The following is a 26,566-nucleotide window of genomic DNA, read 5'->3' as shown; positions in this document are numbered from 1 at the left end:
TGTTAAAATGTCCGATGTTTATATTAAACATGGCCAAAGTTTCAAATAATGAGGTAATTCCTGTGAGCAGAAACCTAAGGCTTCAGACCACTCTGAATACTCTGTTTCCAATGGTTTCTTCTGTGGTCATATGTTCCTGGCACACTACGACAAGTGTTTTTATTATGTTGCTTACACGTTGCTACATGCTAAAGTCAGGGAAACATGTAATCTTAGTTGCCAATGTTGATAATTTCCCCAATTTAAGATCATATTCCTGCTGGAACATGCCCAGTTGATTTTAAAGATTTTATTGGTGATTTTTACAGTGAAGGAAGTGCCGCGATTCTCCGTTATAGTCATTTCCCAGCTGCACTGACAGAGCAGAGATGCTGAGACGTAGAAGACCCGGAAACACTGACCATTCATAGCAGAGTGGGCTTTTTTGGGAGGTGAGGTTTTTTTTCCCCCTAGGATGGCAAAGGCATTAACTACTCTGCCTCAGGGGCCATACACATACTGTGATTTTTGTGACCTCAAATTCATGGTTTTCGATGTAGACGCATGGCAGGCATGCACAAACATCAGAGTGACGCCAGAGTGACGCCAGAGCGGTGCGCACGCATTCCCGAGCAGCTATTTTCCAGGGCGCGACAGCTGCGCCTTGAGATAAACAGAGTTCAACTTTTGGAACGCAGCAGCGTGCACCACAAGTCATGTGACAGCCAACAGATATCTTTTCCTTCTCTCGTAAATATCAGTCTGTGTAAATATGGAGAAGTTGATCATTTTGGCGCAGGGCTGCCAGAGCTTTTTATCTGTCTCACGGATGATAGGCCTAGGTGTCCCCAAACGTTGGCATGTTAGCTAGCGTTAACCGACTAGCTTACTCAGCTGGCGCCTGATACTCGGAAACAGAAACCCGGGAGCTGGACGCTCAGTATCGGACACTTACCCGGTACAACTCCACCAGCCGGGAGACGACTGAGCTCTAACTACAGCGGTTTATACAGGATATTGCTAAGGTTTTTTAGCTTAGCAACCTAGCTCCGACCGGCAGGAAGCCGCTGTCATCGAACCAGCTTACCGGACGCCGAACCACCGCAACAGGCACCAGCACCGGACAGATAACCTATTATGGCTCTACTTACCTCCCCTGTCCCAGCCTGGCTGTCTCAGCTGTGCTCGCCTGAGCAACAAAGTCTCCGATCTGGAGAAAAGAATATCCACGCTGTACCAAATCCAGGAGGCAGAAAAACTCATGGACACCATCATCTTCGGCGCTGCACAGCCAGATATCCAGTCGCCGGCGGTCATCACTCCCCGACTTTCCACCGATGAGACTGGAGCTGCGCCTCCTCGAATCCCCGATGACATCGCTCGCTGTCCCCCCGCTGCCGGCTGCCGCTCCCGATGACTCCTGGACACGTCTTGGAGCGAAACCGAAGGCTGCTGTTGCACAGCTCCACAGCTCCACACCATCTCATCCTGAGCACTGGATCAGGGTGGGTGCCAGCAAAGGGAAAAGCAAACCCTTCTCCCCTGCAGCTTCACACTTCAACATCCACCTTAACAATAAATACGAGATACTCAGTAGTAGTGTTGAGGAATTCCCTCCTCCGGGTGCTGGGTCTCGCGCATCTCCACCTTTCGTTTCCGAGCGCTCGCCCGGCAGTAAGACTCGCTGCTCTCTGCCAATGTTTACTCCTGCTCCACTGAAACCTAGGGCTCGTCGATCGGGCCGTCTCTCACCATCCACTCGACCATCACAGCAGGCTAAGCAGGAGCCGCGACCTCTCCCGATGCCCATGCGGAGGTCGGACATGCCCACACAGCACCCCCCCTCTCTGCTGGTGATCGGCACGTCGCTGGTCAGACATGTGGCAGTACGTGGGAGCAGGACATTCTGCCACCCAGGTGCTTCCATTAAGGATATCTCCTCGGCGGCAAGACTCCTGTCTGACCGGCACAGGTCTGCCTCCACCCTGGTCATCGAAGCACGTGCAAATGACATTAAGAAACAACGATCAGAGGAGCTCAAGGAGGACTTCACACGCCTCATCGACAGTCTACTGGACACCGGCAAAAAACTGATTATTTCCGGGCCACTGCCCTCACTGTACTCTGGCGACGTCAAATTCAGCCGGCTCCATCAATTTTACACCTGGTTGAAGCGCCTCTGTTTGGATAAGGGCATCCCTTTTGTGGACAATTTTGTAGCCTTCTTGCACAGACCGCAATTATTTAAAAGGAACGGTCTTCATCCCAACGCACAGGGCTCCCGCCTCTTAGCATCAAATATTGAACTGACCCTCCACTCCTGTACTGTCTGACGTGCTGCATCACTGGCCGGGCCCCACAGCACCCCCTACCTGTGTGGCGGTCTCCCTACACCGAAGAGCATCCCTGTAAGAATCACAAATAGACTACATGGACCATTTTCACCTTTTCCCACCAGATACAGAAACCCAAACAACGTAATCCTAATCAGACCTTCCTCTAGTTTTACACTCTCCCCTTCTACCATCACCCCCCTAGTCCCTAGCTCAGCTGAGCCACTAAACCTACAGCAACCTGGTGAAATCAGGTCACTAAAAGACCTTCGATCTGGAGGCGGACTGAAATTCTTGCACTTAAACATTAGGAGCTTACTGCTGAAATTAGATTTCATAACCGTGCTGATCAAGGAATCGGCCCCCGACATAATTGTCATTACAGAGTCCTGGCTGACTGATAAAGTACCAGACTCAGACGTGGCCATTAGTGGCTTCAACTTGTTTAGAGCAGACAGGAACTCTAAAGGGGGCGGGGTTATAATTTATGTCAAAGAACACCTGGCTGCACATATAATTTTATCCACTTCTGTGCCCAAACACTTTGAATGTATTGTTCTGGATGTCTGCGTTGGCAGCGACATCCATATCTTAATCAGTGTGATTTATCGCCCACCCACTGCCCCAAACTCAGCTCTTGATGAGTTATGCAAAATACTGTCAAACTATACCTCCTCTGAGTTAACTGTCCTAGGCGATCTAAACTTAGATTGGTTATCTCCATGCTCATCCAAGTTAAAAGAGTTATGTCTGGAATTAAACCTGTCCCAGTTGATCACCTTTCCCACGAGACCAAATAACAAAGATATCTCCAAATCTACTCTAATTGATATGATCCTGACGAACTGACCTCTGAAATACCCGCGCAGTGGCGTCCTTGCGCAAGATATTAGTGATCACTGCCCTATTGCTTGTGTCAGGATGGTCAAAGGTCAGGTAGCTAGTGGACATATTATTAGGAAACGAAATTTTAAAATTTTTAATGAGCAGCCATTCCTATTTGATCTCTCCCAGGCAGACCTGGAAAAGGTTGGTCTAATTCCAGATTCAGTATTTCTTAAATCTTTTTAACTCAAAAAAACACGCCCCCTATAAGAATCTTCGGATAAAAAATCGATCCAACCCTTGGTTCTCTGCCAATCTTTCTGAAGCTCTCCATTTTAGAGACCTGGCCTGGTCAAAGGCCAGACTTACTAATAATCCTTCTGATTGGTTGCATTTTAGGAAACTGCGTAATAATTGTATTAGTTTGATTCGAACAGCCAAATCTAATTATTACTTATCCTCTCTCACCACCAGCCACGACAATGCTGCCAGATTTTGGAAGACTATAAAATCCTTAAAATCCTCACCTTGCTCCTCTCTTCCTGCACAAATTAGTAATGGTAATACCTCTATTACAAACAAATTAGACATTTGTGACACTTTCAATCACCATTTCATAGCCTCTGGGAACCTATTTGAAAATAACACGGTTCCACCCGTAGTCCTGCAGCCATAACTGTACCTAACTCCCCCTCTCACTCTCCTACAGCTGTCCTTTCGCCCAGCAGTTTCTCCCTAAGACCTGTTACCCATACTGAGGTCCTGAATGCACTCAACCGTCTTGACCTCAAAAAATCTAAAGGTGAAGACGACCTGGACCCATATCTCCTACATTTGAGTGCCCACTTAATTGCCTCACCATTAGCTCACATTTTTAATCTGTCTTTTTCCTCTGGTAAAATCCCTACTGTATGGAAAGCAGCGCAGGTCGTTCCCCTTTTCAAAGGTGGTAACCCTAACATCTTAGATAACTATCGGCCAATTTCAAAACTCTGCTGTTTGGCTAAAGTGCTAGAATCCCTAGTAAACTCTCAGTTACGGGCTTTCTTAGAGTCAAATAATATCCTCCAACCGCAACAATCCGGGTTCAGACCTGGTCATAGCACAACGTCAGCCACAACGCTTGTTGTTAACAACATTATAAATGGCCTTGACACCCACCAGCACTGCGCAGCTCTTTTCATTGACTTGTCAAAAGCTTTCGATACTGTAGATCACAATATTTTACTCAGTAAACTCTCATCCACCAGCCTGGATAGCCTCTCTGTCAGTTGGTTCTCCAATTATCTATCTGGGAGATCTCAAGTCGTCACTGCAGATGGAGTTAGATCCAAATCGTTACTATTACATAAGGGTGTCCCACAAGGGTCCATTCTCGGCCCTCTTTTATTTTCTCTGTATATTAATAATATTACGCCCCCCTCTCCAGTTTGCGACGTCCATTACTACGCAGACGACATGATCTTGTACAGTATTGCACCCACTCTTAATTCAGCTGTCGAGAACCTACAATCTGCCTTTAATAATTTTCAATCATCTCTCATTACTCACAAACTGGTATTGAATTCAAGTAAAACTAAATGTATGCTATTCACAAGATCCCACAAAAGTGACTCCTCGACAGGTATCCTCTCACTGCATGGCGAAGTAATTGAAACTGTCGACTCCTACAAATACCTGGGCATCTGGCTGGATTCCAAGCTCTCCTTTCGCATCCATGTGGAGCACCTCATTAAGAAACTTAGAGCCAGAATTGGTTTTTTATACAGAAATAAGAATTGCTTTTCCTCACATTGTAAAAAAGTCATTGTACAATCCTCTGTAATGTCTGTCCTCGATTTTGGTGATGTCATATATATGAATACCACATCCTCAACTCTGAAACCTTTAGACGCTATTTATCATAGTGTCTTACGCTTCATCACAGGGGACTCATTTTATACTCACCACTGCACTTTATATAGTAAAGTTGGCTGGTTCTCTCTTGCTACCCGCAGAGAACAGCACTGTTTTTTATTTATCTCTAAGGCCCTACTTGGGAAGCTACCAACATATTTAACCTCACTTTAAAAACTCCGCGCCACTGGACTACATATTTAACCTCACTTTAAAAACTCCGCGCCACTGGACTCCATACACGCTCACAATCCCATATCAGTCTAAACATTCCCCATGTAAACACCAATCTTGGAAAGACAGCCTTCACCTTCTATGCTCCATACCGCTGGAATAATCTACAGGAGTCACTGAACCTTAACAAACTCATTTCAATAGAGGCTTTCAAAGCTCTACTTAATGAAACTCATTTCAATAGAGGCTTTCAAAGCTCTACTTAATGTCGCGATCCTGAGCACTCAGTCATGTTCTTGTTATTCCTAGTCTGGCTGTCTATTTTATTGGGCATTTTATATTACTGTACTCGTTTACTGCATTATGTGTTGTGATATGTATTCTGAACTTTTTAACTTCTTAATCGTAGACTAATTCTTAGTCTGGTTTACTATTATATTTGACACTTTACACTTATGTACTCTTGTATTGCATTGATGTGTTGTGACCTGTATTTTGAATTGTGCTCAATGCAGGGCGTCCTTGAAAAAGAGAGCTTGCTCTCAACGGACCTCCCTGTTAAAATAAAGGCTTAAAAAACAAACAGTGAATGGAAGAAGATCGGCTCTGCACTCAGGATTTTAGGTGAATAGGCTATACGATGCTTGTTCCGGTTGCTTAGCAACCTCAGATGCAACCTACCAATGTGCTCTTGAAAGCTGGCTCAAAGAAGGCACAAACGTAGTACCATGCACCTAACCTTGCGTTTTCCAGGCTGCTAAAGACGCGACATGTGTACAGCCCTTTATCCTGCCTGTGATTGGCTTACCCTGATATTCTTACCCTAACCCTAACAAATCTCACTCCTCATGCCTAAACCTGACCAATCCATCCAACAAAGGCACTGAATATTAGCCAATCAGGGGGAGCAAAGGTGGGTCATGCCTTTGCCATCCTAGAAAAAAAAATAGTTAAAAAAAATGAGTATGAGGAAAATAAAATGTTTTTTGATCATTAAAGCATGTAAACATGTAGGCTACTTGTAGAAACTTAAAGTACAAATATGAACCTGAAATTTGCAATACACATCTGCAGTGAACTTTATGCACACAGCCCTCACCTCGTAGCCTGAGTGTCAGACTGAAGCTCTCAGAACCTTCAGTCTGACATCGCCTCCATTGAAGGCGATTTACAAGGGGGAGGAAATTTGATTTTTCCCTAACCAATCAGTAGAGATCAATGACTCACCCAGAATCTGACGTCATTAGTATCCATGCCTCGGGGGTGCCGAAAACAAGCGAGCATTGCCCGTTTAAAATGTCTCCGTCGTCGTGCACGCCCAGCTGCATAGCCGTTAAATCCAGTTTAGCAGCTTCCTTAATTTGGTCCTCCATTAGCGCGAGTAGTGGCGAAATACCTCGATTGCATTGTTAATGTGGTCTGTAGGATCTGTAGCAGAGTCCTGCACTGGGTCGGGTACCCGCAAAAACAGCTGATTTACTGGTGGTTTTTAAAAAAACATTTTTTTCCGGGTTCGGATCTGGGTGGAAAAAATAACATGCGGGTCGGATCGCGGGTTTTAGATAAACACATCAGTCATTAGTTCGGTAAACTACAGATAACTATCTTGGTCATTATTTACTCTCTGAGGATCGCCTCCGCTATTTTGCAACGGTCACTGGTTCAGCTGTTTACACGCGTTTCACCATCTAGTAACACAATTTGTGATTGGACGACAGAATCAACATGGCTGCCACCGTCTAACAAGCGCCGCTTCCAAAACAGTAAATAATTATTTAGGTATTTGAGAAATAAGTGGATAAAACGCACAACTATCACTTTATAATGTTTCTTAAGTGTTTACCTGATGGATTACTTCTCTCCTTGATGGATTCTAAAAACATGTGACGGCTCGTAACTGCTGAACGTCACTCTGGACAGAAAGTAAGTCTATTATTACACATGTAAAGTTCCTTTACATAGATTAAAAGTTTAAAAGCATTAAACGTAACAAATGAGTGCCTTTACACTCGTATGGGAGAAGAACACAGAGGGTTGATGATGGAGCTGAAGTCAGGTTTTTATTGTGAGAGCTGCTTCATTCAGGTCGTTGTTTACTTACTGGCACCTTAACTGTGGCGATATGCTGTTCAATATTCAGCCAATATGACCCAAAATGATTACTTTAAATCCGGGTTACGGGTCGGGCTGCGGGTCGTGTTTCAACGGGTCGGACCGGGTTGCGGTACTAATTGGCCTGATGCGCGGGTTTGCGGTTCGGGTGCGGGTTTGTACATCGCCGGGTCGGGTCAGGGCGGATCTTGAAAACTGGACCCGTGCAGGACTGATTGTTGCTATCCTCACCAGTTACCCACCGGCGGACAGCTTGACATCAGCGTGGCGCTGATTGGCTAATCACTAGACCCGCCCCCACCCCCAGCGTTCATTGGTCCTTCCATCTTTTGGACGAGATAAATCGCAAATTCATTGCAGTATGCCAGACCAGAGATGCAAGCCTACTCAGTTGAGTGGGCGGGGACCATAGTCTGGAACCAGGCTACTCACCTCGGGCATCCTAAATAGGCTTGAGCAGTCTCACAGTGTTTCGGTAAACCAGGATACTCAGAAATCCTGACGGTATTATTTTCAATAAAGTCAAAAATACAGATGCTCCTCTTTCTGCACTGAGATGCTGCACTGGGGATGTACTGTATGTAGTCCACTACGCTGCGACCACAATCAGCTCCGCCAGCTGGAAAGCAGCGTGCATCAGTGTCCAAACATAAACTTCCGTTCCATCTGTGGTGCTATGATTGGCTAGTAGGCTATCTTATTGCTCGCTGTCTAATAATCGGTGTCATGCAGGTGAGCTCAGCGGAATATAAAAATTATTTATAGCTAAATGTATCAGTAAAAGTAGACAGAAGTGTGTAGCCCAATTTAACAAAGTAGATGTAGGGCCTACATATAGGCTGTTGATGTACTCCAGTAAGAGTAATGATTAGCCTATTCTGCAAAACAACTACTCTAAAAAGTACAATTTATTGAAAATTTTACTGAAGTACATGTAACAGAGTAAACGTAACTCATTACCACCCACCACTGTCAACAACAGCCAAGTATTACTCACAAATTTCTATGAATTACTGACAGCTGATATGGTCAGCCACCAGCGACGTTCAATTTTATCCGGTGAAAGCAACTTTCAGTACCGGCTTAAAGTTCAGTAAAGGAATGGACAGATTCTGATCGACTTTATTTTGGGCGATATGATCCATTACAGTATTGACCCAGATGTAAGTACTTGGGATTGGCTCGGGACACCTGTATTTGTAAAAGAAAGATTATTCCCAAAAGTTACACTGTCCCACTCTAAAACACTTCAGCCAAGTAAGCTAAAGGAGGATTGATATAACCTAGTTTGAGAGACTATTTCTATGCAGCCCAGCTGAGATTTGTTGCATGCTGGAGCCGCCCAAGTAAGCACACAAGATAGAGAGACATAGTAGTAAATACGGAATCATTTCACATTCAAACACCCTGAAATAAATTCAGCTGAGAAACAAAAGGTATAACAGCCTCATGCACTATAATCAAAGCTAAAGAATTTTACCTCCAGCAAAGTTTCAGTTTAATGAAGACGGAATTTGATCTTGAAAACAACTATTTATGTAGGGTTATTGATGTGCTGGGTGGAGCAAACAGAAAAATAAAAGAACCAGGGATTGGAATTCTATGTATGTACACAACACACGTCTACAAATTCCAGGATATGGATGGAATTTGGTTTAAAGAATTTAATTAGTTTTTTCCCCCAATACCTCACATTAAAGATAAATGGCATACTCAAACAGCAGTGTTGCACATCCTGTGGGTACATAATTACTCTTTACTCACCATGTGAAGTATTGTTATGTTATAAGACATGTGGGCAGCTAGATTTTGTTTTGTGAATTGATAACAAAAGAAAGAAAAAACAATGGAACAATGTTGGGCAGATAAGTGCATTAAGGGGGTTCAAAACCTTTTATAGTTACTGTCAGTGGCTGGCAATTTACAGACTCATGAGGTATAGCTGTGATACAATAACACCATACCAATTAGCATGATCTCATATTACTGTAATTATCACTTGTGCTATTTAAGGATGAGCAATTATATAGGAACCAAGGTCGGGCGTTAGGATGATGCCTGGTGGGTATATTTACATCCAATATGAAGGTGTAATGACCAGTCAACTTACTCACCAGCTGCATTTTCACACTGATATGTCAATCAAGTCTGCTATGATATTTTTCTATCAGTTTGAGTGTTAAAAAAATGTGCTCACCTCTATTTACACATTGTATGTGCTCGGAGCAGATTTGATTTGTTGTTAGTCTTATAAGCAGACAGAAAACGTATCGCAGGCATCCTCAGTGTCCTCACTGTATACATCACTCCTCCCCCTCTGGGCCAGTGTCATAAAATGAGAGTATGTATCTATGCGCTTGTTTGAATAAGGTTAACAATAAAAAGCAACATCAATCAGGAACACGTCTCCAGCGTGATGCCTAAATGTGAGGAAAGAATGCATGCTGATGTCCTACCTGGAGGGCAGAGCGCTCCACAGCCCATGTCTGTCTGCCTCCGTCCCCCTGTTTCAAGCATTCTCGCCTGGCTAGCAGGACCAGCTTCCTCCCCTGCAACTCATCCTCCACAGGCTGAGCTCACAAGTCTCAGATAAAACACCTGATCCCAATATACTGTATATATACTGTCTTTGCTCTATTTTCCACAGAGGAATAAAATGACCTATTACCTCCCTTCATTTATGTGCCTTACTTTCTGTGTGCACTACAACCACACTGCACACAGTCTGTGTCCGTCTGTAAGCATCGCACAGCCCTCACTAATGCTCTCAAACCCTCTGACCTTCTCCTCTCTTTTCATCCCATCTCGTCCCCATCCTACAGCTCATTTTCTCTTCCCTTACCCCCTTTTCCTTCTCCATCCTGCCTTTACTCCTGCCCTCTCTCTCGCCAGCACACACAGCGACTGCCATAAACGTCACAAGGACTTAAATCTAATCAATGATCTCCACAACAGCGGCCAGCCCACGTTTTCCATCAAATCATGGGGCACTCGGTGTATACGTGTATGTGCGGCAAATACGAGCCAGCGTGAATGTAATGTGATTGCATGCATGTCCTGTAGACAAAGGCAACAAAAAATGGGGCTCAGCTGTGCAACAGTATCCTGAATGACACAAAGTAATCATCCAATTGAAAGAGACCTTTCTCATTTGATGATAAAACCTGGCCTTTAACAATGAATGCCATGCTCTCTGAAGCCTGCTGTATTCCCCAATCGGCCCTGCCAGGGATATAAACTGAACTGAGACTTTTGGAGGATTCCTATTTACAGCACCACCTTGGTTGTGAAAGTCCAACACAGCAGGGTTTATAACTACTGTTAGGCAAAGTGAGGTGTGCTGAAGTGTGTGCTGAGTGTGCACAAGCAGGAATGAATCCCTTTGAGCACCAGAGCTGCTGTTCTGTATCTGACCGTGACCTTTGACCGTGCTCTGGGAATCAACCATGCAATGTTACTGCTTGTGTTCCCACAGTGTCTGTGAAAGCAGAGAGGGTGTTGGAGGAGCCTGCTGTCTCAGTCTGTGACGGGCCTGTGTTTACTCGTGCCTCATTCCTCACTTATTACAGTAGTAGCGGATTCAATACCTTACATGGCGACAGACGCAGCCCGCGGCCATGAAAACACACAGAAGTAGCCACACGTTGTAGTTTATGGTGTTCCTTTGTTATAAATAAATGTTCAAAGCTGAATTTTAAGTGTAAATGAATGCTAGACGTGTTTGCTCTTAGAAATTTAGGTGCGTAGTACGTTAATGTTAAACTTGTGGGGACTGTTGCTACACTGAAAGACTGCTGTGATGCAACAAAGTGTTATAACTCAACATTTTCATTGTTACTTCTGAAAACAATACCATACATAGAGCCGACATCGTTTCCGCCCGTTTCTGACTCGTTATTTCGCGAGCTGTTTACCTTCTTTTGCCTTTTTCCTTCTTGCCAAAGTTCCACCAAGTTTTCCCAGGAAAGAGTCATCTTTCTTTCTGGAGGACGGAGATTTGGGCGTCGGAGATTTCGGAGAGGACGGGGACTTCTGAGGCGAAGAAGCCATGGTGGTGACGGTGATTTAATCCGGGACAGTTCACACTAAACTGTCCGAGTGGTCGTGGAAATGAAAGTTGGTTGGAAAGTCAAGTGAAAAAAAAAAATCACCGTCCACTCCCTAAAGCGGAAACGGAATTCCAGACATTTTCTCCTGAAGTTGGCTGAAGGGTGGCCCCTCCTCTGTGAAGGAGGAAGAGGAGGAGGAGGAGGAAGAGGAGGAGGGCTGCTGGCCGTGGGAAGTGGAGGCTCCACTGTGACCGAGGGGTACCAGGAGGAGCGGAGGGTCCCAAAAAGTGGAAGTAAATATATAGTTACACCACAAGAGGCCGTGCTTTGCAAAGTGTTTGAATAGCTACATGTTACATGGGTGACATGGCAGTGTGAATAGCTTCTTACATTGTACCCAATATTATTTGTGTGAACAGAGTGATAATCCAGTGTAATCTGCAAATATTAACATCTTCCATAAATGCAAAAAGAAAAAAAAAGTGAACTCAAAAAACTATTTTGCCAAAACAAAATGTTTTTATGAATCTCAATTTTATGCTTCCAGATCTGCAATTTACGCACACAATCTATTTTTTTTTTTTTTCATCATTAATTTATTTTGTATATTAGCAAAACTGTTTTAAAGTTGCACAACATTTTGGTGTGTTTACACAAATCGTTTTTGTATTTGTGGAAGTTGTTTTATTTATTTACAGATGACACATTTACACACAGATTGTCTGTCTCCTCATACAAATAATACTGAGACAAATCAATCTCCTTACATACTGTACATACATGTGTGTCTGTACATATACAGAAACAAAGTGACACACACACACACACACACACACTTTTTTCTGTCTTCAGTGACTGAAAATACATTAACTGGGCTTATCTAACTCAATTTGCGTAAAAATGGGCAACTCTGAAGGTGATACATTCTTTAATGCACGGCGCTAAGGGGACAAATGCAATCAAATCTTTAGCTGTTTCACATTTAATTCATGATTCAAAATTACCTCTGTCACACAAGCACACACACACACACACTTTCCCCAACCTGTAATCTTAAAAGTAACCCAATCAGGCTAAAGTCAAAATAACAGATTTTACAGCTCAGAGGGCAGTCAGCCACTGTGTTTTGAACTAAATTTAACTGACTTGAGTTGCGTGTATACGACACGGTCATAATGGAGGTGACCTGGAAGTAATTGAGGGTTAGGGAAAACTTGAAACGCAGCTACTTCCTTGTACAAAGCTTAAAGGTTAAATTTTGCCTTAAGAACATACTATGGGGAACTTGGGCCCACTAAAAGAAGAAATGTAGGGGCTTTGGGGCAGCAAAAATGAGAGATTTGATGAATGAAAACCATCTCAGTCAACGTTTGCTGATTAAAAAATGAGTGTGTTTTGGGACAGTGTTTTTAAAGTGAATTTGGTGAAAAGTTGTTTTATTTAAATGGACAAGAAAGTACCCCATTAAGCTAATGGTGTGCTCACCTGTAGGTTGGCCCCATTTCAACTCAAACAAAAAATACCTTAATTGATAAATACATTAAATTAAAATACAGACTTTGATTTGATTTTGATTCAATAGGTTATTTTATGAACGACTTCAGAGCTTGTGTAGCAATGTATTTCAGCTCTGTAGCTTCTCTGGGTAATGCAGTTCAGCTTCCAGGTTTTTCAGCAGTGCAGTCAAAACATTTGAGCTTTTTTTTTTTTTTTTAATTTTCAGTCAGTTTGTTTTGTGTTTCTGTATTTTCAGCAATGCTTTGAGATTCAGTTTAGCTTTCAGCATTCACATGCATTTTCAGGAAACGCACTTTATTTATTTTTTCTGTTATTTAAGTGCTCTTTAGCTTTTGCTAGATTCTTTAGTTTTAGCTAAATGTTGTGAGCATTCATTCATCTTCTAACCGCTTCATCCTCTTGAGGGTCGCGGGGGGGGGCTGGAGCCTATCCCAGCTGACACTGGGCGAGAGGCAGGGTACACCCTGGACAGGTCACCAGACTATCGCAGGACTGACACATAGACACAGACAACCATTCACACCTATGGACAATTTAGAGTTATCATTTAACCTAGATCCCCAATCTGCATGTCTTTGGACTGTGGGAGGAAGCCGGAGTGCCCGGAGAGAACCCACGCTGACACGGGGAGAACATGCAAACTCTGCACAGAAGGGCTCCCACACCCGGGATCGAACCGGCAACCCTCTTGCTGTGAGGCGACAGTGCTAACCACCACACCACCGTGCCGCCCATGTTGTGAGCATGTATATCATAAATACCTCAATTAAATTTTATCTATATATTTACCACTAGTCCAACCTTTCAAATTAAAACAATCGTCCATCCTGACTTACCGATAGTTAGACATACAACTGACAAGAAACATGCTGATGGGGTGCTTATGTTACAGTATAAAAGACGAGTTACAACCCTAACAACTCTGAATAAAAAATATGTAGCAAATTTAAAATTACTCAAAACTTTAAAGTCATTTTTATTTAAGATTTTTCCATTTAAAAGTCTCAAAGCAGCATAAAACAAACAACAAAAATATACAGTTTTTATCATGAAAACATAACTTACTCTGAATTTAGTGTTAATTCACAATATAAACAAACTTTGAAGAAATGTGGATCCTTGTCCTGGGATTAAAACTCATGTAAACAAATAATTCATCTTCTCATGAGAGAGGTAAGCCTGCATTTGACTCACAGCCCATACACTAGGTTAAAACCAGTAAAATGAAACAATCACAGTTTAACTGACAATAGTAGTCATGGAATAAATCCACCAAGAATCACAAAGCGCTGTGCAGATGCTGCCCTGTGAATCAGTTTTTAATTTTGCGGCAACTTGTGTCAAAATAAGGGCTGCACTAAATGCAAAAAAATATATTGCGATTATTTTAACAGATACTGCAATTGCGATATGAAGTGCAATTGTCATTTTTGCATTTCATTTTCACTGAAAAAAAATGAAGATGATGATGTGATTTTTGCCAAAACAAGCATGTTCTCTTAAATGTAGAATATGATTTGTAAGCTGAGGCATCTCTACAGAACCACAATGCTTCATTTATAACAGTGTGTTGTGACACATTTCAGCTTTATCATTAAAAAAAAATGCAGCTCCTTCTATTTGGATATTGCACTTGGTCATTTTGAAATTTTAATATTTCGATTAATTATGCAGCTCCAGTCACAATGGGGCAAAAGGTGACATTGAGCCACCTGGCAGAGGCACATCTTACCAGCTGGCTACAAATATGTGGCAGTTAAATTTCCATTTCTCCTGTGTTCACCAGTGTCTGGGTGTAAAAATAATTTTATTTGACAGTGTTCCAGCACAAAGTGAAAAAAATAACAATATTAAACTACACACAAGAGAGCTTACACTCACAAACAGCTACAAAGTGACAAATAGTGAAGTAGATAAAGCACATCACATTATGACACAGATAAAAAACACACACAGTGCAAAACACTAAAACTTCAGGGAAAAGTGTTGAGTCGTTCTATGTGCTATCCAGTGAGGCTATACAGTGTTAAAATAACAACAAATCTGTCACAACAGTTCCACTCATAAGGCGAGCAACTACATAAAGCGTCAGTCTGGGTGAGTCCGTTTGGTTTATGAGGTGTGCCAAAATCTTAGCGGTCAGTCACATTATTAGAAGTGGTTAATCATAGTGTTCATCCAGTTTCAGGTCAGTGTCAGCCTGCGCCATCACGGATTACACTTCTGAGCACAGAGGTCGAATAACCTTAATGGCAGAGATGTTATTAGCCCTCATGGCTGTTAAGGAAGTCATTAGCTCAGGCTCCATTCCCATTCGTCCTCAATCTGTCAGCTCAGCATTCCAGCACACAGATGAAGCCTTGTCTTGAAGCTGACCTCTTTAGTGGGAATTAACACCTCGACCTTTGTGACAGTTCTTTCCTCCCCACATTATCTTGATGTGTAGCTTTTATGAGAATAAGCCAGACACATACTAGTAGGGTAAAGTTTCACCCTGTTTGTTTAAAACAGTGTCACATCATTCTGCATTTTAGCACTGAGGTGCTCAACATTCAACCTTCACTCCAGCTTCTCCTGCCCCCAGCTGTCATCCGCCTGGGCCCAGTGAAGCTCGTAGCCCTTGGACAGCACAAGGCTCTCCAGGTCCCTGTCCTCAGCCCTCTCCTTTAGCCTCTGCTCCTCCAGTATCGACACCAACATGTCTCGTTTCTCCACCGTCCTCATGATCTCTGCCAAGATCTCCTGCTCCTGCTGCAGCTCAGAGGCGCTCTTATTTGTATCTGAAGTGGAAAAGAGTGGAGGAAGGTAGAAGGACTGTTATGCACAATTATGTCTGACTATCAGATTGTGTGTTTATGTCTGTTCAACCCTTACCTTCTGTTGCCATCCTGTGTCGAAGGTCTTGCTGCAGTCGGCTCTGCGTGTCCTCCAGTTCAAGCTCCTGAGCACTAGGAGAAGAGAAAAATCGTGTGACCTCTACTGGTGAGAAATAGGGATTGCATTCAATATTCATTTATGTTTTCCATTACAAGTCATTAATCCATGTGTGATCTGATGCAGTCACTTACAAGATCATGAGCTCAGACTCGTAGCGCGCCAATCTGTTCTTCTCCAGAACGAGTTTAAACCAGGACTGATAGAGCTGGGCCTCGTCACTGTCATCTGTCTGAGATGATTCTGGGAGAGGAGGAGTGAGAAAGCAAAGAGGGAGGAAGAAGAGAGGGAGATCAATGGGAATGAATGTGGGAGGGTTGGGAGGGAAGGAAAGACATAAAAAACATATTTTGTAGTTTTACATCAATTACATAAAGCCATTAGGTGAAAAAAAATCATACTGGAATCAAACACACACACACACAAACACACACAGGGCATCTGCTTTGCGTCAGCCTGACAAGACCTCACTATTCACCAGAACACAAACAAAGCCCTGTACTGTAAAAAGATGAAGCAACAATGAAGTCTCACTGTCTATTGAGAGTAAAGCCATTAACTGTTAGCGGGATTACAAGGCAGTGTTTTTTTCTGAATGGTCTGAAAAGTATGTACAAATCAATTAAAAGAGTAGAAGAAGAATGAGGCTTTCACAGTGGAATTCCATTGAGCTTACTGTAGACGTAGATTGAACCATGGTGTTATGGTTCAGAGCTCTGTCATTAAAAGGAGCTTTGTAATGGACCTGTGAAAGACACTGGTCTGTGTGTGTGAATGTTGTTTGGTACCTGTTTCTCCTCTTATGATCTTTTCTATAGCCACTCCTCTCTCCTCTAGGTCTCTCTGTTTCTCTGCAACCTCCTCCAGTTGTCTCTGGATGGCCTGGGCAATGCAAAATGAGATATTATATGACACACATGATCAAAGGAAATGACTGTTACTCTGTCCAGGAGGTGTGGATGTCTCTGAATAATCCAGAGAACACACCGTTGACAGTTTTTGAAGCCACAGTTCCTTCGGTAAAAACTAGTTGCAATAATGGACTATTCAGAGTGACCAGGTCAACAGTTCTGGAAAGAGATGTTGCTGTTGGGTTTTTCTATCTAAGAGTGTTGTGAATACCACAAACAATATTTCATTAACCTTCATTACATTTGAATTATGGCAGAAATTTCAGAGACAGATATCTGAAAACCTGGACAAAATACAAAACTATCTGCATGGACATATTGTGTTAGAGTTTTTGCAGAGAGCTTTCTGAAAAGATTAATACCAATCTCATGTCTGTAATATTAGGCCAGAGCCACCAGGTGCCTTACCGTCAATACCAGAAACAGGGGTAAAGGCTAGCCTGGCTCTGTCTGAAGCTAAAAGAATATCTTGTCAGCACATTAAAAGCTAACTAATTAACACGCTTTATCTTGTTTGCTTATTCAATGCAAAACAAGAAGTTTAAAAATTACATTTTGTAGTTCTACCAAGCAGCAACACATGCAAATGCGCAAGTGTTAAAAACTGCAGTTCCTCGAATGTCCTCTTGAGGCTGGCTCCAGGAGCAAATAAATCCTCATAGACCCTGTGTTAAAATGCCACTTTACAACTTTACAGCAGAAATAAACATGTTACAGCCCAGTACAAAAACACGGTTTTGATCTCTATAGCTAATTTCCCCATTCATGACAACTGGTAACATAACCATGGCGTAACCCAGTAACAAGTAATGATTTGGTCGTCTAAAATGTTTTTTTTCAGTGTTTAGTTGTGCAAAAAGACCCTCTAGGGAATCAGAAATTCCATTATTCTTGGAAGTACATTTTGTTTTAATGGTTTACACCTGTTTTTTGCTAGCAAAAATTAGCATTAGCATTATCAAAGGTAAACACAGACTGTAATGCCATGTGCTAACCAAGCTAGCAGCTAGTGTTAGGGTTAGCTCCACTCAGTTGTCCAAATATATTCACTTCTGGCTACAAAAATCCAAGATGGCGACAGCCAAAATGCCAAACTCAGGGCCTCAAAACGGGAGTCCACAAACTAAAGGGTGACATCACAGTGGCTACATCCATTATTTTATCAGTCTATGAGCTCTACTGGATTATTGAGGCCTGCACTGATATCCATAATTGGGCGTTTAAACAATCCAATAAGGATTTTCTTTTAATTGACCAAATACTGAGCAAGTCTAACTCTACTCTCATAAAGTGAATTAAAGTATTTCCCAAAATACTGAACTATTCTTTCAATGTGGAGAGTTATGGATAAAATATAAAAAATAATTTTGCCATTTGCAGCCCAAAGGTCAACTTTAGACTGGTGTCTAGTGCAACTTTAATGTGCACACACAGACATCAAAAAGCATCAGAATCCAACAGGAAGGTGAAGAACAATGACACCACTCTGTTAAATCTAAAAAAACTGAAGCAGGCATAATAAGTACATTTTCAGTACAATCAGGCTGAGCACACACTGAGCTGCACTATACTTATCCAAACACAGTGCAGGAGTGAACCTTTGCTCTTTGCCCTTCTGCAGAGCATCTGGTAAATCTTGAAAATATAAAATGTCTCATGATCACTGGTAGCAGAAAGCCCTTCACCCAGTCAGACAGATAGTGGGAATTTCAGGGCAGGTTAAGAGACGCAGTGTGCTGAGACCATTGACAGCTCTCCGTTATGAACCATCCTGTTAAAAATAAGTGAATCTATGAGAAAGAACAGTACCTGAGCTCTGTGAAGCCTCTTCAGCAGTTCTCTTTTAGCCTGCTGGGCAACCATCTTCTCCTGCCTCCTCCTCTGTCTCTCTGGATACAGCTGGGACAGGAAGAACAGAACATTTCAGAAAAAAATGTACATGCAAATATAGTATCTGTAACAATACCCTGCACTGTGCTGTCTTTTAGCACATAGAAATGGTCTGTACAAACTTTCTGATTGGATGTCAGGTTTTCATTGTCATCGTCACTAGAGGAAGGCTCTTCAAGATTGTGTTGTCTGGAGGCTGGATTAAAACAAAAGAAACAAGTCAGAATAGCCAAGTAACTTTGAAAAAGTTTGCACAAAAGAAGTACAAAACAGCGGTTTCATTTATAACTTTGTAAAACTGATAATATTTCATGGTGTGAATCTACAAAAATAAGACACAATGCGCTAAATTCACGATTAGATCTTGAAGACTGAATGCCAAATGTTCATGCAGATAAAAAGTGAAGGCTAGAACACGCTCTGATTTGACTTTTTAATTTTTCCACACGTAGGTTTTGGGCAAGGAGTGTTTCTTCAGCCTGCACTCTGGCAATCTCATAAACAGTATACACAAGTGGGGTAGATCCCAGCTGACCACAACCAGCATAACAAGTACATCACAGCAGGTGGAGTGTCTCATGATATAAAATACTGAAACATGAAATACAGAAGAAAACAAAAAAAACCCAGCCCAAATTATATTCACTTCATAATAAACAAGCAAATAAAATCTCCTCACTCTTCCCATTGGAAATGAAAGTTATCAAGGACACGTACCCAACACTCCCTTTGGAAAACAAGTGAATCTATCCATGACACTTCGAAACATCAGCCTGTTACAAGGAGTTGCATACTTAGAATCTTTTGAAGTGGGGTTATATGGGATACTTATCCATAATCAGTGTATTGCACAATCTAGATGTCAGTTGGCACATGCTCAGTTTGGAGAAGCCGACTGGAGCTTTGATTTGGAACAGTGACTTTGGAACCACATGAGCTGTTGGTCTACTGCTGCCTCGATCAGTTAGTTCGTTTGTGTCATTGTGTGACTTTGGTGTTAAGTTCAGATTCACCAAAGTCACACAATAACCCGAACAAACTAAGTGATGGAGGCAGCAGAAGACCAGCAGCTCCTGTGTTCAGAGAGTCAAAATGACTGTTTTTGTCTATGGACTCTGGTGACTGGTGGCTGTCTGATTAAAAGGTAAAGCAGTGAAAATACTGTCAATATAACATACACTTATACTGTTATAGACATTTTTAGGTGGCTAAACAATGTTTTGTTGCTGCATCTGCCCACAGCAGTACATTGCTTAGCTTCAGTGTCAGGAATTTTGCTTCTCCTCTAAATCAGGGCTGTGCCGACAGACATTTCCTGTTTGTAATACACTGACTATGAATATATATTCCAGACAACTCTACTTTAAATAATCCAAACTATGCCTTTCACAAAGGATCAAATACGTATGTGTACTTTGAAAGGGGTCACTCATGCTCTGCTAACTTTGAGCTCTGTTTTGGTTTCTGGGCCACAACTTAACTGTTGTGGTTGACTTCCACCGCTCTCATCGGTGGCGTTTTCAGATGCATCAAAGGCAGGCAACAAGCACTGATACACCCACTGTATAATAATGTCCAGCATCATCAGCAAAAAGACAGAGTTAGCCAATAGCTGATGAACAGATTGGAGCATTTAGCAGCTAAAGAGGAGCTCAGGAGATAAATGTATGTTCATTAAGTCACCTGAAACATGACTCCGAACAAATACTGGCTCAATATGTGCTGGATGTGTTAATAAGCAAGTGCTGACTGCTAACACGTTCACCATGACAGCTTCATAAAGTATTAATATTTCCATGTTGTGTTTACAGTTTGTTGCACTGCCCCCAAGTGGCCAAAAGATCTATTCATGCAGATTAAAGAGTTGTTGTTCTGGTTAAGAATCACTAACCTTTGTTTCTGAGGTTGCTGAGTATCGTCCTGATTTCCTTTTGTGCCTCCTGGTCCCGCCCCCCACTCTCTGAGTCCTCCCTCTTCCTTAGCCTCAGGGATGAGAACAAGCTGACCCTCCTTCCAGTAAACGGGGCCATATCATCAGAGAACACGCCTCCAGAGTCTCTACGGCCCTTCAGCGACACCTGCTGCAACAGAGAGGGCAGGTCCTGCCCGCCCCCCCATGGATTGGCCTCTACAGACGCCAACCGATCCCTATGCTTGCCAGCTGTCTTCTCATCTTTTGATGGGTCTGGACCTGCAGTGTTGAACAGGGAGCTAAAGCTCAACGCTCCTTCTGATATGGGCCTCTGTTTGCGGGGGCCATCACGCTTGGTCCTCCTGGTAAAGTGGAGTACAAATCATAATGTGCATTCAGTTTGAATCGAATCAAGGAATGAATAACCAAAAAAGGCGGTTTGGGCTGATAAGATGTTTACAGAAAAAACTTAAATAAAGTATTTTATACAAACATTGTGACTGCAGTGTTGGACCTGCTGGAGGGATTGGTCACACTAAATGTTCTCCTGAAGGCGTCCGCTATAAGCTGGAAGGTTGAGGGGGACGAGGCGGAGGTTTGGCTCTGAGATGGCTCCCCATCCTGGCCCGAGTCTGTCTGAGGCTTATCGGCTTCTGTCTCTGCTTGTACCTGATAAAACATCAGAGGACAGGAAAAATGCGGTTAACATAATGTGGAATTAACTCCTCTTATCTCACTCTCATCACTCACTTTAGACCACTGCCTTACACTGGAAGGAGTAGTGAGAATAAAAGAGGAGGAAAAAATGAATGTGCAGGCTTATTCTTCTCTAGAACCACTGATATTGCTGCCTTGATAAATGACTAACTCTACCTGGTCTTTATGTTGATGTGTGTTTTTGGTTTTAGTGTTAATCAGAGTATCCTCCTCCGGTGCGACCGGCATGTCCCAGTTCAGAAGCTTCTCTTTCTCAGCAAGAGATAGCATCAAACGTTTCTTTGGGTTGGACGAGCTGCCGACTGTCGTTCCTGCAGATGGGTGCTCTTCACTCTTCTCACGTCCCTCTGAGGGTTCCTGGGTATCTGCTGATGTCTTGGAACTGCTGTCTGAGATCTGGGAGAACAGGAATCTTGTCAGTGCACAAAAGTCTATTTGCTTACACAGGGTTATTAAACATATCTATGCAACATCAATTAATTAGACAGAAGACTTTTTTTTTTTACTCTAGTTACATCATTTTCAATGGTAAGATTTTAGTAGATGTACTTATACACTATATGTGGTGCGTATTGAGTGAAGCTAGAATAGATCACGTTACATACAGTTTGTTTTTCCACTGAAGTGATCTCCTCAAAGTCAGAGTCCACTTCAGGGACAGTCTCTGGTCCGTCTTTGTCCATCGACCAGCTTCTCTGGAAGTGCTTGATGAAGATCAGAGGGAAGGCTGTATGATGGCAAAAAGTTAGTTAGTCATTTGTTTGAGAGCATCTTATCACACTTGTGTCATTCAGCCTCTCAAATGGAAACTGAAATATAATTATGGAAACTTTGCAAAATATCAGTTGTTTGTCAAAGTTGTTTCTTAACACTTATTATAACCAGCACAGAGCATGATTCAACACTACTAACTCTATCAAAGATAAACAAAACAGGTCTTTTTCACAGAAGACATTTTGAATTGTCACAGCAGGAAAGCACAGGGGATGAACAAAATGGCTGGGTTCCATTTAGCTGCGTCAGTTTCATGGTCCTGGTATTGTGCATGCTGGCTCACTGTCACACTGTCATGGCTCACTGAGACAGTGGGACACCTGTGTTTTTCCTGTGATGACTAATTGAAATGTCTGCTGTGAAAAAGGCTTCGTATTATATGGGGCTTATAAAGCAAGTGATGCAGTTAGCTGAGCTCAGGATGTGGTTTGCAAATGTGAAACAAAGAAAGTCATTCAAATTCAAAATTTGCATACAGACATAATGTGTTGTGCTGCATTGTTCCCCGACAAAACAACTGATCTGATACACCTAAAACATCTGAAAATAAATATTGTTGAGACTATAGAGCAACGTTGATGAAAACAAAAAAGAACCTCTGGCAATGACTGCTGTCAGATTAACAACAATACTGACCTCTAGTGTTGTACATGCTGCATTACAAGAGTGTTCATTGCTGCACAGACCTCAGACACACTATGCGTTACAATATCCATACTACCATACTATATAGTATGCCAGGAAAAGATTTAGTATGTCCCAATACAGTATGTCAAATCAGTGTGCCAAAAATACCAGGATGTTCTACTACATCCCTTCGGATTTTGAAAGCCAGCATACTTTTCTGGCTATTCCGACCCACAATCCTCTGCACACAGAAAGATATGTCAGATCCACTGTTTGAAGGTCTAATGATGGATGACATGCAGATAATCAGTCAGTTGGTAATAATAGGAATATTGTTTAATTAAGTAAAATAATCATAAATATAACTAACAACAAAAGGGCATAAGTATTAAATAACAATGACATGAAATGTATGGCCTCTGTAATTTTATGATTGTGAATATAATATGTTAGAATCTACAGTGGATGCAGTTGTAACTTATTGCAAAATAATAACATCAGAGCTCTCCAGGTTGACCTCCATCTCTAGCGAGCTCGTTGAATGGTATTTTGTTTTATCTCCATGGTAACAGATATATGAGTGAGACGGTCAAAGTTCAAGGTGTAACGTTGTGAGGAAGTAGAATGTCCCCATTGTGTGCATACTGCATGCAGCAGTAGGTACTTTTAAAGGGCAGCTGTAGTACCTACTAAAAGTAAATAGAAAAGTATGTAATTCGGAACACACCCAGAGTCACAGCGCAGTGCCTCTTCTTGTCTGTTATGAAACCTCCCCACTGACAGTTATTTGATTTATAGGGCTTGGAGCCAGGGGGCATTAGGTGCAATTTTGGGCGAATATGAGTAGTATATCAAATGAAAGCTTCCAGTGAGATCTTTTCAGTGCCAAAATGACATAAACTGAAATGATGACCCATGTAATTAAAAGAACACTAAAAGGTGTAACAGTAAAAGTAAATTCCTGTCTGTGCCAGGAGGGCACAAGTGGGCTTACATCCTTTTGGCACTGAACAAAGATTTGACAGAGCATGCCACAATGATTTGTTCGGTGCCAAAAGGGAGTAAGCTCACCACAGCAGAGGAGGTTTTAATATGTTCGATGGAATATGAACCTGATGACATAGTTGACTTCATATCGACTCAGAGCCAGAGGGAAAAATGAAGAGGAAAAAGAGATACTGAGAACTTGGAGACTGACATGCCCTGACATAAAGACGGAACAGTTTAGGCCAAAGTTATATTAACATATTAAATGTCTGTTTGCCCACAAAAAGGGTTAATGAGAAGATCCGTGTCTCTTGTCCGTACAAATGCAATGAGAATTTCCCCAAGTCAGAGAGGTTACAAATAGTTGAGTCACCAATGGGGGATTTAACCAGGCAACACACTTCATCATTAATGTGTAGTGAAAACAGAAAAGAAGAAGCAGAGAACTGAAGGACTGATTTAAGTATAATTGATATATTTTAATTGAAATTAAAGTGTTTTTCTGATGTACACCCATCTTCTGCATTAGTCTATTGGGAAAATGTTTGTGCCAAAATGTCGTGTCTCACTCTTTTGACATTTATCTAACATTAAATAAATACTTTTCAACGTAAACTCTAGTAATATTGTTTTCATAGTGATGCTATATCAAATACTGTAATCAGTGCATGGCAACAGCAGCTGAATCAGGTTTGATGAACATTTGTATTGGCTCTCCTGTAAAATGTGATCTAACACACCACTTTGGCTCCAAGCCCACGACTGCAATGCTTGTATATATGCAGTATGTGTATACGTCACAGAAACACACAAATCTATTTACAGTAATATTACAGCCCCTCTGCTTAGAACTGTGATATCTCTACCAACTGTGACTGTATGTTATACTATAGGACAAATGAATAAATACCTTTATGATTTATTCAAACATGACTTCAGACAAAGCACAGTGGCCAAAAGAGATTCCTAGGATTATACCTTACATAACTTAATTACAATTTGCCCGTCTATCGGTAGAAACAGACCAAGCACAGACGTCAGTTCTCAATCAAACCTAAATGATGATACAGCAAAAAAAAAAAAAAAAAAAAAATTGGAAAACTGGAGACAGAAGAAGCAATGCAGAGACAGACAAAATAATCTGAGGTACTCACTTGCTCTGATTTTCCGTTTCCATCGATTATTCTGTTTTGTGTTACTGTGATCTACAGAGATGGGAGACAGAGTCCAAAAGAAAATGAGACGAAAAGAAAATTGATAACAGTACAGAGACCAAACCCTCTACAGTGTGTTTTCAGGAAAGAGCATTCGGTCTGGTTCTCCACACTATGTCACATACCCAGTGATTATAGATGATTAGCACAATCTAAAAATAAGAATCATCATCTCGCAAAACATAAAGGGATAAAAAAGATTTTAAAGCTGTTGTAAAGGTTAACAAGAAGTCGTGAACATATATGAAGAAAAGTACAGCCATACAGCTAGCAGCTCTGAGCTGTTAAGCATGTTAGCAATATCTGCTAATTAGCAAGTAATGTAGGGATACGGCTGAGAGGATTATCATTCATTTTGCAGGTATTAGAACGTAAATCAAAGTATTGGAGAAATAAAAACTTTGCCGAAAGGTTTCTAGCATAAAGGACAACCTATGGGGCACTACATCACCTTTTTAAAATGTTAAGGCCACCCTAGACAACACTTCATCATGTTTTCTCCACTAGGAGGGCATCCTAGAGGGCACTTCATAACATTTTCTCCAGTGGACGGGCACAATTGAGGGCATTTCATCAGATTTTCTCCAATCAAAGGCAACCCTAGAGGGCACTTCATCATGTTTTCTCCACTAGGTGGGCACCCTAGAGGGCACTTCATCATGTTTTCTCCACTACAAGGGCAAAATTGTGGGCACTACATTACATTTCCTCCACTAGGTGGGCACCCTCGTGGGCACTTCATCATACTTTCTCCACTAGGGATGGCACCCTGGAGGGTTTTTAAACCATGTTTCTCCAATAGAAGGGCACTTATAGGGCACTTCATCACATTTTCTCCACTAGAAGGAACACCTGTGGGCACCACATCATGTTTTTTCCACAAGGAGGGCACCCTAGAGGGCACTTCATCATGTTTTTTTTACACAAAGAGGGTACAATTGTGGGCACTACATCACCTTTTTTAAATCTTAAGGCCACCCTAGACAACACTTCATCATGTTTTCTCCACTAGGAGGGCATCCTAGATGGCACCTCATAACATTTTCTCCAGTGGACGGGCACAATTGAGGGCATTTCATCAGATTTTCCCTAATTGCAGGCCACCCTAGTGGGCACTTCATCACATTTTCTCCACTAGAAGGAACACCTGTGGGCACCACATCATGTTTTTTCCACAAGGAGGGCACCCTAGAGGGCACTTCATCATGTTTTTTCCACAAGGAGGGCACCCTAGAGGGCACTTCATCATGTTTTCTCCACTAGGTGGGCACCCTAGAGTGCACTTCATCATGTTTTCTACGCCACAAGGGCAAAATTGTGGGCACTACATTACATTTCCTCCACAAGGTAGGCACCCTAGAGGGCACTACATCTTGTTTTCTCCACTAGGTGGGCACCCTAGAGGGCACTTCATCATGTTTTCTCCACTAGGTGTGCACCCTACTGGGCACTTCATCATGTTTTCTACACTACAAGGGCAAAATTGTGGGCATTACATTACATTTCCTCCACTAGGTGGGCACCCTAGTAGGCACTTCATCATGTTTTCTCCACTAGGATGGCACCCAAGAGGGTTTTTTAATCACATTTCTCCAATTGAAGGGCACCCTAGAGGGCACTTATCATATTTTGTCTACCATGGGGGCACTTTTGCTGCATTGGCTGCACCAAGATTTTCATTTGTCTTCTTTATAAGCTCTATTACCAGACAAGG

At 42.1% G+C, this 26,566-nt stretch overlaps 2 protein-coding genes across 4 annotated transcripts in view; both read right to left on the bottom strand.

Annotated features, from left to right (window-relative positions):
• parvaa (parvin, alpha a) overlaps positions 1-11,615 on the bottom strand; it is a 36,469-nt gene extending 24,854 nt beyond the window's left edge. Inside the window, exon 1 of the mRNA XM_050073450.1 lies at positions 11,234-11,615. Coding sequence (XP_049929407.1) covers positions 11,234-11,369 — 136 coding nt within the window. The 5' untranslated portion in view covers positions 11,370-11,615. The remainder of the gene's footprint in view (positions 1-11,233) is intronic.
• Positions 11,616-13,849: 2,234 nt separating this feature from the next.
• The window catches only part of mical2b (microtubule associated monooxygenase, calponin and LIM domain containing 2b), an 83,900-nt gene continuing 71,183 nt past the window's right edge, over positions 13,850-26,566 (bottom strand). For all 3 annotated transcript variants that reach the window (XM_050073104.1, XM_050073105.1, XM_050073106.1), the window contains 11 exons: positions 24,793-24,843; positions 21,856-21,977; positions 21,407-21,646; positions 21,027-21,202; positions 20,513-20,895; positions 18,744-18,817; positions 18,541-18,630; positions 16,609-16,702; positions 15,955-16,063; positions 15,761-15,834; positions 13,850-15,666 (listed from right to left, as the gene is read on the bottom strand). In XM_050073104.1, coding sequence (XP_049929061.1) covers positions 15,446-15,666; positions 15,761-15,834; positions 15,955-16,063; positions 16,609-16,702; positions 18,541-18,630; positions 18,744-18,817; positions 20,513-20,895; positions 21,027-21,202; positions 21,407-21,646; positions 21,856-21,977; positions 24,793-24,843 — 1,634 coding nt within the window. In that variant the 3' untranslated portion in view covers positions 13,850-15,445. The remainder of the gene's footprint in view (positions 15,667-15,760; positions 15,835-15,954; positions 16,064-16,608; positions 16,703-18,540; positions 18,631-18,743; positions 18,818-20,512; positions 20,896-21,026; positions 21,203-21,406; positions 21,647-21,855; positions 21,978-24,792; positions 24,844-26,566) is intronic.

This window comes from Epinephelus moara, chromosome 20 (assembly GCF_006386435.1).
Source record: "Epinephelus moara isolate mb chromosome 20, YSFRI_EMoa_1.0, whole genome shotgun sequence".
NCBI classification, from domain to species: domain Eukaryota; kingdom Metazoa; phylum Chordata; class Actinopteri; order Perciformes; family Serranidae; genus Epinephelus; species Epinephelus moara.
Note: the sequence above shows the minus strand (reverse complement) of the source record. Positions and strands in the feature narration are given on the sequence as shown.